At 38.2% G+C, this 13557-nt stretch overlaps 1 protein-coding gene across 2 annotated transcripts in view; it reads left to right on the top strand.

Moving 5' to 3' along the window:
• The window catches only part of LOC132549056 (UTP--glucose-1-phosphate uridylyltransferase-like), a 44913-nt gene that overhangs the window by 21748 nt on the left and 9608 nt on the right, over window positions 1-13557 (top strand). For both annotated transcript variants that reach the window (XM_060212957.1, XM_060212956.1), the window contains exons 3-6: window positions 8548-8655; window positions 9274-9456; window positions 9937-10070; window positions 12235-12303. In XM_060212957.1, the coding sequence (XP_060068940.1) occupies window positions 8548-8655; window positions 9274-9456; window positions 9937-10070; window positions 12235-12303 (494 nt within the window). The remainder of the gene's footprint in view (window positions 1-8547; window positions 8656-9273; window positions 9457-9936; window positions 10071-12234; window positions 12304-13557) is intronic.

Here is a 13557-nt window from a genome sequence, read left to right as displayed (position 1 = left end):
ATTAGGGTGTTTACTCTTCTGATCTTATGGTCTCTGGGTTGTTACCCGGTTTTGTTTGGGCCTTACACTCCTGGTTGTCCCTCAGATGTTCCCCGGTTTTGTTTGGGCCTTACACTCCTGATTGTACCTGGGTTTTTACCCGGTTTTGTTTGGGTCTTACACACCTGTTTGTCCCTCAGATGTTCCCCGGTTTTGTTTGGGTCTTACACTCCTGTTTGTCCCTCAGATGTTCCCCTGTTTTGTTTGGGTCCTAAACTCCTGATTGTACCAGGGTTTTTCCCGGTTTTGTTTGGGCCTTACACTCCTGATTGTACCTGGGTTGTTACCCGGTTTTGTTTGGGCCTTACACTCCTGATTGTACCTGGGTTTTTACCCAGTTTTGTTTGGGTCTTACACTCCAGATTGTACCTGGGTTTTTACCCGGTTTTGTTTGGGTCTTACACTCCTGGTTGTCCCACAAATGTTCCCTGGTTTTGTTTGGGCCTTACACTCCTGATTGTACCTGGGTTGTTACCCGGTTTTGTTTGGGCCTTACACTCCTGATTGTACCTGGGTTGTTACCGGGTTTTGTTTGGGCCTTACACTCCTGATTGTACCTGGGTTTTTACCCGGTTTTGTTTGGGTCTTACACACCTGGTTGTCCCTTAAATGTTCCCCGGTTTTGTTTGGGCCTTACACTCCTGATTGTCCCTGGGTTGTTACCCGGTTTTGTTTGGGCCTTACACTCCTGATTGTCCCTGGGATGTTCCCCGGTTTTGTTTGGGCCTTACACTCCTGATTGTCCCTGGGTTGTTACCCGGTTTTGTTTGGGCCTTACACTCCTGGTTGTCCCTCAGATGTTCCCCGGTTTTGTTTGGGCCTTACACTCCTGATTGTCCCTGGGATGTTCCCCGGTTTTGTTTGGGTCCTACACTCCTGATTGTCCCTGGGTTGTTACCCGGTTTTGTTTGGGCCTTACACTCCTGATTATCCCTGGGTTGTTCCTGGTTTTGTTTGGGCCTTACACTCCTGATTGTCCCTGGTTTTGTTTAGGTCCTACTCTCCTGATTGTCCCTGGGTTGTTACCCGGTTTTGTTTGGGCCTTACACTCCTGATTATACCTGGGTTGTTCCCGGTTTTGTTTGGGCCTTACACTCCTGATTGTCCCTGGGTTGTTCCCGGTTTTGTTTGGGCCTTACACTCCTGATTGTCCCTGGGTTGTTCCTGGTTTTGCTATTGTTGTTACCCTTCTAAATGTATCTCTAAGTTGTTCCCTGATAGTCTTGTATATACTTAGGTAGCCTGTTTGTGGTAAGGTTTTATCCTTTTGAACCAGGGTTATGACATTAAGGTTGGTGTCTGGATAAATATCGCAGTACTTCAGTTGGCAACACTTCCTTTACATTACTTATATACAGACCATACAATTTAGACAAACCAAACCTCGGGTGAGCTTTCCAATGTAATTTACCTTTGCATGCCTGCATATCAATTAACCTGTCCAGTATAAAGCTAGTTTGGGAATTGTTGTGAAATTGGTAGAAACACAGTGTCATTAACCGAGTAGTCTGTTTCTGATGCTACATAGGAGGTCTGTAAACATATGGAAGGTGAGTATTATCAAAATGTGTTGGAACTAGATAAAAGCTGTAAACTGGCTTTGTCAGAATCAAGATTTCGATGACAATCACCTGATTTCAAATCCTGTACGTGATGGATATTTCATACTGGTATTTAAGACAGAGGGGTGACTGTATTGCTTTGATGTTGACTCAGTTTCTGTATGAAGGACTGGAACTATCTGTACTGTTTGGATATTAAGGACTGGGACTACCTGTACTGTTTAGATATTGAGGACTGGGACTACCTGTACTGTTTGGATATTGAGTACTGGGACTACCTGTACTATTTGGATATTGAGGACTGGGACTACCTGTACTATTTGGATATTAAGGACTGGGACTACCTGTACTATTTGGATATTAAGGACTGGGACTACCTGTACTATTTGGATATTGAGGACTGGGACTACCTGTACTGTTTGGATATTAAGGACTGGGACTACCTGTACTGTTTGGATATTGAGGACTGGGACTACCTGTACTGTTTGGATATTGAGGACTGGGACTACCTGTACTGTTTGGATATTGAGTACAGGGACTACCTGTACTGTTTGTATATTGAGTACTGGGACTACCTGTACTGTTTGTATATTGAGGACTGGGACTACCTGTACTGTTTGTATATTGAGTACAGGGACTACCTGTACTGTTTGTATATTGAGGACTGGGACTATCTGTACTGTTTGGATATTGAGGACTGGGACTACCTGTACTGTTTGTATATTGAGTACAGGGACTACCTGTACTGTTTGTATATTGAGTACAGGGACTACCTGTACTGTTTGTATATTGAGGACTGGGACTATCTGTACTGTTTGGATATTGAGGACTGGGACTACCTGTACTGTTTGTATATTGAGTACTGGGACCACCTGTACTGTTTGGTTATTAAGGACTAGGACTACCTGTACTGTTTGGATATTGAGGACTGGGACTACCTGTACTGTTTGTATATTGAGGACTGGGACTATCTGTACTGTTTGGATATTGAGGACTGGGACTACCTGTACTGTTTGGATATTGAGTACTGGGACCACCTGTACTGTTTGGTTATTAAGGACTAGGACTACCTGTACTGTTTGGATATTGAGGACTAGGACTACCTGTACTGTTTGTATATTGAGGACTAGGACTACCTGTACTGTTTGGATATTGAGGACTGGGAATACCTGTACTGTTTGGATATTGAGGACTGGGACTACCTGTACTGTTTGGTTATTAAGGACTAGGACTACCTGTACTGTTTGGATATTGAGTACAGGGACTACCTGTACTGTTTGGATATTGAGGACTGGGAATACCTGTACTGTTTGGATATTGAGGACTGGGACTACCTGCACTGTTTGGGTATTGAGGACTGGGACTACCTGTACTGTTTGTATATTGAGTACTGGGACTACATATACTGTTTGGATCATCATTGTAACATTGGATGACTTGTGGGCAGCTGAGAGAGCACAGGAGGATTTGGTATTCAATATTCACAAGTTTATTTATAATTTATTTATATAAGTATAGCTATAAAGAAACCTCCATATATATGTACACACTAACGACCACACAATCATACATTCAAAACTAAATGCCATTTCCATAATTCCTGGTTTTGTTTGGGTTCTACATTCCTGATTGTCCCTGGTTTTGTTTGGGTCCTTCACTCCTGATTGTCCCTGGGTTGTTCCTGGTTTTGTTTGGGTCCTACACTCCTAATTGTCCCTGAGTTGTCCCTGGTTTTGTTTGGGCCTTACACTCCTGATTGTCCCTGAGTTGTCCCTGGTTTTGTTTGGGTCCTACACTCCTGATTGTCCCTGAGTTGTTCCTGGTTTTGTTTGGGTCCTACACTCCTGATTGTCCCTGGTTTTGTTTGGGTCTTACATTCCTGATTATCTCTGGGTTGTCCCTGGTTTTGTTTGGTTCCTACACCCCTGATTGTCCATGAGTTCCTGGTTTTGTTTGGGCCTTACACTCCTGATTGTCCCTGAATTGTCCCTGGTTTTGTTTGGGTCCTACACTCCTGGTTGCCCCTGAGTTGTTCCTGGTTTTGTTTGGGTCCTACACTCCTGATTGTCCCTGGTTTTGTTTGGGTCTTACATTCCTGATTATCTCTGAGTTGTCCCTGGTTTTGTTTGGGTCCTACACTCCTGATTGTCCCTGGTTTTGTTTGGGTCTTACATTCCTGATTATACCTGAGTTGTTCCTGGTTTTGTTTGGGCCTTACACTCCTGATTATCTCTGGGTTGTCCCTAGTTTTGTTTGGGTCCTACACTCCTGATTGTCCATGAGTTCCTGGTTTTGTTTGGGTCCTACACTCCTAATTATCTCTGGGTTGTTCCTGGTTTTGTTTGGGTCCTACATTCCTGATTGTCCCTAGTTTTGTTTGGGTCCTACACTCCATATTGTCCCTGAGTTGTTCCTGGTTTTGTTTGGGTTCTACACTCCTAATTGTCCCTGGGTTGTTCCTGGTTTTGTTTGGGTCCTAAACTCCTGATTGTCCCTGGGTGGCTCCTACACAATCCTGTTGTCCCTAGGCTGTTATATAGATATAGTTACATGTAAGTTGCTAAAAACTTTTCCATGTATAAAGGTAAATATAAGGAATAATATTCACAGCAATGCTATCAACACTAACAGATAGCTGCCGTAATACCAACAAAAATGTGCGTTGCACGTTGTCTACGAATTCGTAAAAAGTAAACATTTTTTTCTCCTAGCAGGCAATTACAACTAAATACTGTCTTGTGGATGTATATGTACATGAACTAAACATGGAAATCTGGTTTTTATATATACAACCATGCATTTTACTATATACAATATAATTATATAAACACCGGTTCACATAAACGGACCGCCCAATTATCAATAACAGATGGTACATGCACATAAACTAGCTTATTGCGGTCATTCACCAGGAGGTTTTGCTACAATGTAACGTTTATAATTACAAGCCAAATAAGTACAACTTACCAAATCTCAGATATATATACACTTGTTTCAAAGTAGAATTTAATTGTGAGGTGAGCCAATAGACATACACAGCCATCTTCAATTTAGTTGTTCTTGTGTAGTCCTGTTTCCTTTCTTGCATGCTCTCGCATTCCCATACTTACATTTGATATGGGAATATTCAATAATTGATATGTGCACATGTAAATGGTGAAACCAGATATAGCATATACATAATCACTAAAACATATCAAATATGTATATTACAATACTCTTTCAATATGTGATCATAACAATCAGTTTATTATTTAGGACTAGGACTACCTGTACTATTTGGATCATCAGATCTAGTATTTAGGACTAGGACTACCTGTACTATTTGGATCATCAGTTCTAGTATTTAGGACTAGGACTACCTGTACTATTCGGAACATCAGTTCTAGTATTCAAGACTGGAACTACTTGTAGTGTTTGGATCATCAGTTCTAGTATTTAGGACTGGGACTACCTGTACTATTTTATGACATCAGTTCTAGTATTTAGGACTGGGACTACCTGTACTATTTTATAACATCAGTTCTAGTATTTAGGACTGGGACTACCTTGTTTGGAACATCAGTTCTAGTATTTAGGACTAGGACTACCTGTACTATTTTATAACATCAGTTCTAGTATTTAGGACTGGGACTACCTGTACTGTTTGGACTCAGTTCTAGTATTTAGGACCTCAGTTCTAGTATTTAGTGCCTGTACTGTTTGGAACATCAGTTCTAGTATTTAGGACTAGGACTGCCTGTACTGTTTGGAACATTAGTTGTAGTATTGTAACTACTTGTACTATTTGGATAATCAGTTCTAGTATTTAAGACTATGACTATCTGTCCTGTTTGGATCATCAGATCTAGTATTTAGGACTAGGACTGCCTGTGCTGTTTGGATCATTAGATTAGTATTTAAGATTAGGACTACCTGTACTGTTTGGAACATCAGTTCTAGTATTTAGGACTAGGACTGCCTGTACTGTTTGGATCATCAGATCTAGTATTTAGGACTAGGACTGCCTGTACTGTTTGGATCATTAGATCTAGTATTTAAGATTAGGACTACCTGTACTGTTTGGAACATCAGTTCTAGTATTAAAGATTGGGACTACCTGTACTATTTGGATCATCATTTTTAGTATTTAAGACTGGAACTACTTGTACTGTTTGGATAATCAGTTCTAGTATTTAGGACTAGGACTATCTGTACTGTTTGGATAATCAGTTCTAGTATTTAAGATTAGGACTACCTGTACTGTTTGGAACATCAGTTCTAGTATTTAGGACTGGGACTACCTGTACTATTTTATGACATCAGTTCTAGTATTTAGGACTGGGACTACCTGTACTATTTTATAACATCAGTTCTAGTATTTAGGACTGGGACTACCTGTACTGTTTGGAACATCAGTTCTAGTATTTAGGACTAGGACTACCTGTACTATTTTATAACATCAGTTCTAGTATTTAGGACTGGGACTACCTGTACTGTTTGGAACATCAGTTCTAGTATTTAGGACTAGGACTACCTGTACTGTTTGGAACATCAGTTCTAGTATTTAGGACTAGGACTGCCTGTACTGTTTGGAACATCAGTTCTAGTATTTAGGACTAGGACTGCCTGTACTGTTTGGAACATTAGTTGTAGTATTTAAGACTGGAACTACTTGTACTATTTGGATAATCAGTTCTAGTATTTAAGACTATGACTATCTGTCCTGTTTGGATCATCAAATCTAGTATTTAGGACTAGGACTGCCTGTGCTGTTTGGATCATTAGATCTAGTATTTAAGATTAGGACTACCTGTACTGTTTGGAACATCAGTTCTAGTATTTAGGACTAGGACTGCCTGTACTGTTTGGATCATCAGATCTAGTATTTAGGACTAGGACTGCCTGTACTGTTTGGATCATTAGATCTAGTATTTAAGATTAGGACTACCTGTACTGTTTGGAACATCAGTTCTAGTATTTAAGATTAGGACTACCTGTACTGTTTGGAACATCAGTTCTAGTATTAAAGATTGGGACTACCTGTACTATTTGGATCATCATTTTTAGTATTTAAGACTGGAACTACTTGTACTGTTTGGATAATCAGTTCTAGTATTTAGGACTAGGACTATCTGTACTGTTTGGATAATCAGTTCTAGTATTTAAGATTAGGACTACCTGTACTGTTTGGAACATCAGTTCTAGTATTAAAGATTGGGACTACCTGTACTATTTGGATCATCATTTTTAGTATTTAAGACTGGAACTACTTGTACTGTTTGGATAATCAGTTCTAGTATTTAAGACTATGACTATCTGTCCTGTTTGGATCATCAGTTCTAGTATTTAAGACTAGGACTATCTGTACTGTTTGAACTAATGTTGAGTACACGATCACCTGGCTATATATCATCGTCAGTCAAATGTGGTTAGAATCCAGTAGGCAGGTCTACTCAAGGTGTTCTTAGTTTCCTGTGAACTGATTGAAAAACCATACAGTTGACTGAATTCACTTTTTATTTTAAGTATGTATATAAAATTCATCAAGCGATCTGAACATCAGTTAGTTATTTTTATCTTATATGTTTTCTTGTGGCTTCGTAGACATGTCTGGTAACTAAACCAATGTGTGATATTGGGACTAGAATCCACTCTCTAGTCAGCTGTATTACACTTAGTTATACTGGTAGGTATGATTCTCTCATGTTACCACAAATTTCTCTGGTTTACTGAACAATTTTGATATTCTAGTGCCCTCATAATAGATAATCACACTTTGATGGAAGCCGAAAACTCTCTTTATTGTAAAGATGGTTGATGATTCAATGAGATAAGGATATGTCGCCTTAGAAATCATTGTGGGTAATTATAGATGTTGTGAAGTAATTTTATTTGTCTGGTAGAAAGAAGAAATATTTGTGAAGTGTAACTGAATGCTACATGACATGGTGTGATGTTTAAGCATAAGTAACATGATTTACAGACTTGTGTAAAGGCTACGACCATTGTGAAAATTGTAGATGTAATGTGAGAGAGTATGGTATTTAAAAGTGTTGTGTTTCTTGAGAAATGCTGGATAAATTATTCTCAATGTCTAATTTAGGTCTCTTTTGGACTTCTTATACTTTGGACTGATTGGAAATGCAAATGGCTGACAAACAGCCATCTTGGATTTTGATTATTAAAGATTGTTATTACTGCTTCTTAAGAGGTATTGGATGGATTTTTCCCAATTTTCATCTTTAAGGTTGCCTTAGCCTGTAGTTTGTGCAATATCATTTTTAGGACTAATTGGCAAAAAGGTGGACAAGAGGGCAAAAACGAGGAAAGAACAGAAAAGATAAAATGTTTATTCATGTAGAATTTATAAAAATCACATAATGGTGGGCACCATGATCCCTGTAAAATCTTTTGTGACAGTTATAGTTTGTTATCTTGAGAAGTACTGAATAGATAATTCCTAAATTTCGATTGCATGTTCCGTTTGGTCCCTAATAGTGCATTCTCCATTTTTGGACTACCAGGTTATCACTTATCAGAAAATCAAAATGACTGACATGGATTTTGACATATAAAGTTTGTTATTGCAGCATTTTGAAAAGCACCAGATGGATTTTTCTCAATTTTGATACTGAGGTTCCCTGGAGTCTTTAGTTGCGAATGATCAATTTTAGGACTATTTAGATAAACATTGTGGCCATGAGATGAAAGAAGTGAAAAGAGGGGTAAGAAATCCCTCTCATAGGGAATCAATGAAGGTTGTATGATGATTGACATCATGATATCTCAGGGATCCCTTATGACAGTTATAGTTTACTTTCTTGAGAAATACTTTTCTCTTGTTTTCCTCTTAGTCCATAATTGTGCATGTCACATTTGGAGACTGATAGAAATAACAAATTGATAGATGGGAGCAGACAGGTGTAGTTTGTCAGTGTACTAAGCTTCCTTGTCTGTAATACAGGAGATGCGTCGGGAGCTAGACGACTATGAAGAACTATTTAACCGCTATCTTCAGGAGACTGGACCCTCCTTCATGTGGGATAGGATTAAATTGTTACCTGATGATGCTGTAAGTATGGTATATCATACTTCTCACTGAAAATGATGGTATGTCACTTTCTTAACTGGAAATATTTACATTTGCATTGCATAGTCTCTAAATCAAGCTTACGAAACTCAATGTAAGTATTTATCAAAATTACACATGGCATGTAAACTTGTATATAGTATCAACACTACTGCATGGTGTTTTTTTTCATGTTCCTAAATGTTATACAATAATGTTTATAAAAGGTTTGTAATTTCAAGAGACATCTTGTAATGCTAGACAATAAATAAATATTAAACACAAACATGGATTTGATAATTTGCTCTTGAAACTATTTTGTTGTTGTGGCCATTGTCAATGACCCAAGTTGTGGCGCCACCAACCACTTTTGGAAGAACATGGCTGCTCAATTGTACTTGCAGTAGTTCAAAAGATATGTGAAATGTTTTAGGAAAATTTGTGGGAATTAAATGAAATTTAATATTTTCTGTACCTGTGTCAAATTGTATGACACTCAATGCATCAAGAAAAATATGTAATTCCTTTTATGTGTTTTACACTTTGATGCAGGAACAGTAGAAACCCCAAAAAAAGAAAGAGAAGGAAGTTCACTGTTAAATGTGATGTCCTTTGTTGTAGGTGAAGACGTATGGTGAGCTACAGATACCAGATCCAGACAAGATAAAGGAACTACTTAATAAATTAGTGGTAGTAAAACTTAATGGAGGCCTTGGGACCAGCATGGGTTGTACTGGCCCTAAGAGTGCCATCAGTGTCCGAAACGAACTTACCTTCTTGGACTTGACTGTCCAGCAGATTGAGGTAGGGTAAAATAGGTGATTGATCCATTCACCACTGTATGGTATGTGTATACATGTAATTTATTATTTTCTTCACAACATGTTCATGCATGATGAAAGGCAAGTACTTTTACAAAATAAAAACAGCGACATTATCAATCACCATTTTTAGAATGCAATTCACCTTTAAAATATGATTTAAATAAATTTAGTGAGAGTTCCGAGTAAAATATATATGAAAAAATATATTGAAATGTTAAGTGTATTTTGTTTTGTTCAAAAAGCCAACAGATCATTAGCAAACTTGTCAAATACTGTATGGAAGTTTACGTCATCAGGCCTCAGAGACAAATTAGTAAAAGGTGTTACTCAATTAGTCCATACTGAGGATATTGTGTATGAAATTGTGTGAATATTGATTGATGTTCTACTGGTGTTACCTGGCCATGCAAGAAAGATTTGTATGTCTGAAGTGTATTGATGTTCAATTATTTTTCTGCAGTATTTGAACAAGACGTATGGCACAGATGTTCCTTTGGTACTTATGAACTCATTCAACACTGATGAAGACACTCAAAAAATCCTCAAGAAGTATGGCCAAGTCCGAGTCAACATATACACATTCCACCAAAGCAGGTATAACAATAGAGGGAAGCATATGGGGGATATGAGGGGGTTGTGATTATGGGGATATTGATGGTTAGGATTATGGGAACATTTGTCAAATTTTAGATGGGCCATTTTGAGGAAATTTGTCGGGAATTTGGCAAAGATTGTTAAACATCAGAGGGGGAAGATTATCAGGATATTTGTGTAACATCAGAGGGGGAAGATTATCAGGATATGTGTGTAACATCAGAGGGGGAGGATTATTAGGATATTTGTGTAACATCAGAGGGGGAAGATTATCAGGATGTGTGTGTAACATCAGAGGGGGAAGATTATCAGGATATGTGTGTAACATCAGAGGGGGAAGATTATCAGGATGTGTGTGTAACATCAGAGGGGGAAGATTACTGGGATATTTGTGTAACATCAGAGGGGGAAGATTATCAGGATATTTGTGTAACATCAGCGGGGGAAGATTATCAGGATATGTGTGTAACAACAGAGGGGGAAGATTATCAGGATATTTGTGTAACATCAGAGGGGGAAGATTATCAGGATATGTGTGTAACATCAGAGGGGGAGGATTATCAGGATATTTGTGTAACATCAGAGGGGGAAGATTATCAGGATATGTGTGTAACATCAGAGGGGGAGGATTATCAGGATATTTGTGTAACATCAGAGGGGGAAGATTATCAGGATATGTGTGTAACATCAGAGGGGGAGGATTATCAGGATATTTGTGTAACATCAGAGGGGGAAGATTACTGGGATATTTGTGTAACATCAGAGGGGGAGGATTACTGGGATATTTGTGTAACATCAGAGGGGGAAGATTATCGGGATATTTGTGTAACATCAGAGGGGGAAGATTATCAGGATATTTGTGTAACATCAGAGGGGGAGGATTACTGGGATATTTGTGTAACATCAGAGGGGGAGGATTACTGGGATATTTGTGTAACATCAGAGGGGGAAGATTACTGGGATATTTGTGTAACATCAGAGGGGGAGGATTACTGGGATATTTGTGTAACATCAGAGGGGGAGGATTACTGGGATATTTGTGTAACATCAGAGGGGGAAGATTATCAGGATATTTGTGTAACATCAGAGGGGGAAGATTACTGGGATATTTGTGTAACATCAGAGGGGGATGATTACTTGGATATTTGTGTAACATCAGAGGGGGAGGATTACTGGGATATTTGTGTAACATCAGAGGGGGAAGATTATCAGGATATTTGTGTAACATCAGAGGGGGAAGATTATCAGGATATTTGTGTAACATCAGAGGGGGAAGATTATCAGGATATTTGTGTAACATCAGAGGGGGAAGATTATCAGGATATTTGTGTAACATCAGAGGGGGAAGATTATCAGGATATTTGTGTAACATCAGAGGGGGAAGATTATCAGGATATTTGTGTAACATCAGAGGGGGAAGATTATCAGGATATTTGTGTAACATCAGAGGGGGAAGATTATCAGGATATGTGTGTAACATCAGAGGGGGAAGATTATCAGGATATTTGTGTAACATCAGAGGGGGAAGATTATCAGGATATTTGTGTAACATCAGAGGGGGAAGATTATCAGGATATTTGTGTAACATCAGAGGGGGAAGATTACTGGGATATTTGTGTAACATCAGAGGGGGAAGATTATCAGGATATGTGTGTAACATCAGAGGGGGAAGATTATCAGGATATGTGTGTAACATCAGAGGGGGAAGATTACTGGGATATTTGTGTAACATCAGAGGGGGAGGATTACTGGGATATTTGTGTAACATCAGAGGGGGAAGATTACTGGGATATTTGAGTAATGCCAGAGGATGGAGGTTATTCAGACATTTTAGTGAGATAAGGTGAACAAATGAATAAATAGTCTTATTGAAGGTTTAACGTGAGGACGGGGATGTTATGTGTATGGTATATGTATGGTAGGGAGATCCTTCAGATCCTTGTTTCAGCTATGTCTTGCTAATAGATAATTCACATTTACAGTGATAGATTCTTTAAACAAAAAACAAAACAAACAAAGAAAGAACACAGTCCTAATAGTGGTTTATTGTGGAGATATTTTCAGTATGAATTTTATTTCTCCCCAGATATCCAAGAATAATTTCTTTATCCTAATAGTGGTTTATTGTGGAGATATTTTCAGTATGAATTTTATTTCTCCCCAGATATCCAAGAATAAATCGCGAGTCTTTGTCACCAATACCCACAAACTGCAGCTACGACAATGTTGAAGGGTAAGTGTCATACTCTGTACCAATGGCTTGTTACTATGGCAATGATGATGAATATCATACTCTGTACCAATGGTTTGTTACTATGGCAATGATGATGAATATCATACTCTGTACCAATGGTTTGTTACTATGGCAATGATGATGAATATCATACTCTGTACCAATGGTTTGTTACTATGGCAATGATGATGAATATCATACTCTGTACCAATGGTTTGTTACTATGGCAATGATGATGAATATCATACTCTGTACCAATGGTTTGTTACTATGGCAATGATGATGAATATCATACTCTGTACCAATGGTTTGTTACTATGGCAATGATGATGAATATCATACTCTGTACCAATGGTTTGTTACTATGGCAATGATGATGAATATCATACTCTGTACCAATGGTTTGTTACTATGGCAATGATGATGAATATCATACTCTGTACCAATGGTTTGTTACTATGGCAATGATGATGAATATCATACTCTGTACCAATGGTTTGTTACTATGGCAATGATGATGAATATCATACTCTGTACCAATGGTTTGTTACTATGGCAATGATGATGAATATCATACTCTGTACCAATGGTTTGTTACTATGGCAATGATGATGAATATCATACTCTGTACCAATGGTTTGTTACTATGGCAATGATGATGAATATCATACTCTGTACCAATGGTTTGTTACTATGGCAATGATGATGAATATCATACTCTGTACCAATGGTTTGTTACTATGGCAATGATGATGAATATCATACTCTGTACCAATGGTTTGTTACTATGGCAATGATGATGAATATCATACTCTGTACCAATGGTTTGTTACTATGGCAATGATGATGAATATCATACTCTGTACCAATGGTTTGTTACTATGGCAATGATGATGAATATCATACTCTGTTGGTTTGTTACTATGGCAATGATGATGAATATCATACTCTGTACCAATGGTTTGTTACTATGGCAATGATGATGAATATCATACTCTGTACCAATGGTTTGTTACTATGGCAATGATGATGAATATCATACTCTGTACCAATGGTTTGTTACTATGGCAATGATGATGAATATCATACTCTGTACCAATGGTTTGTTACTATGGCAATGATGATGAATATCATACTCTGTACCAATGGTTTGTTACTATGGCAATGATGATGAATATCATACTCTGTACCAATGGTTTGTTACTATGGCAATGATGATGAATATCATACTCTGTACCAATGGTTTGTTACTAT

The sequence above is a fragment of the Ylistrum balloti genome, unplaced genomic scaffold (genome assembly GCF_031769215.1).
Source record: "Ylistrum balloti isolate Yb309-2 unplaced genomic scaffold, AGI_CSIRO_Ybal_v1 Utg370042, whole genome shotgun sequence".
In the NCBI taxonomy this organism is placed as follows: domain Eukaryota; kingdom Metazoa; phylum Mollusca; class Bivalvia; order Pectinida; family Pectinidae; genus Ylistrum; species Ylistrum balloti.
This window is presented reverse-complemented; position numbering and strand designations above follow the sequence as displayed.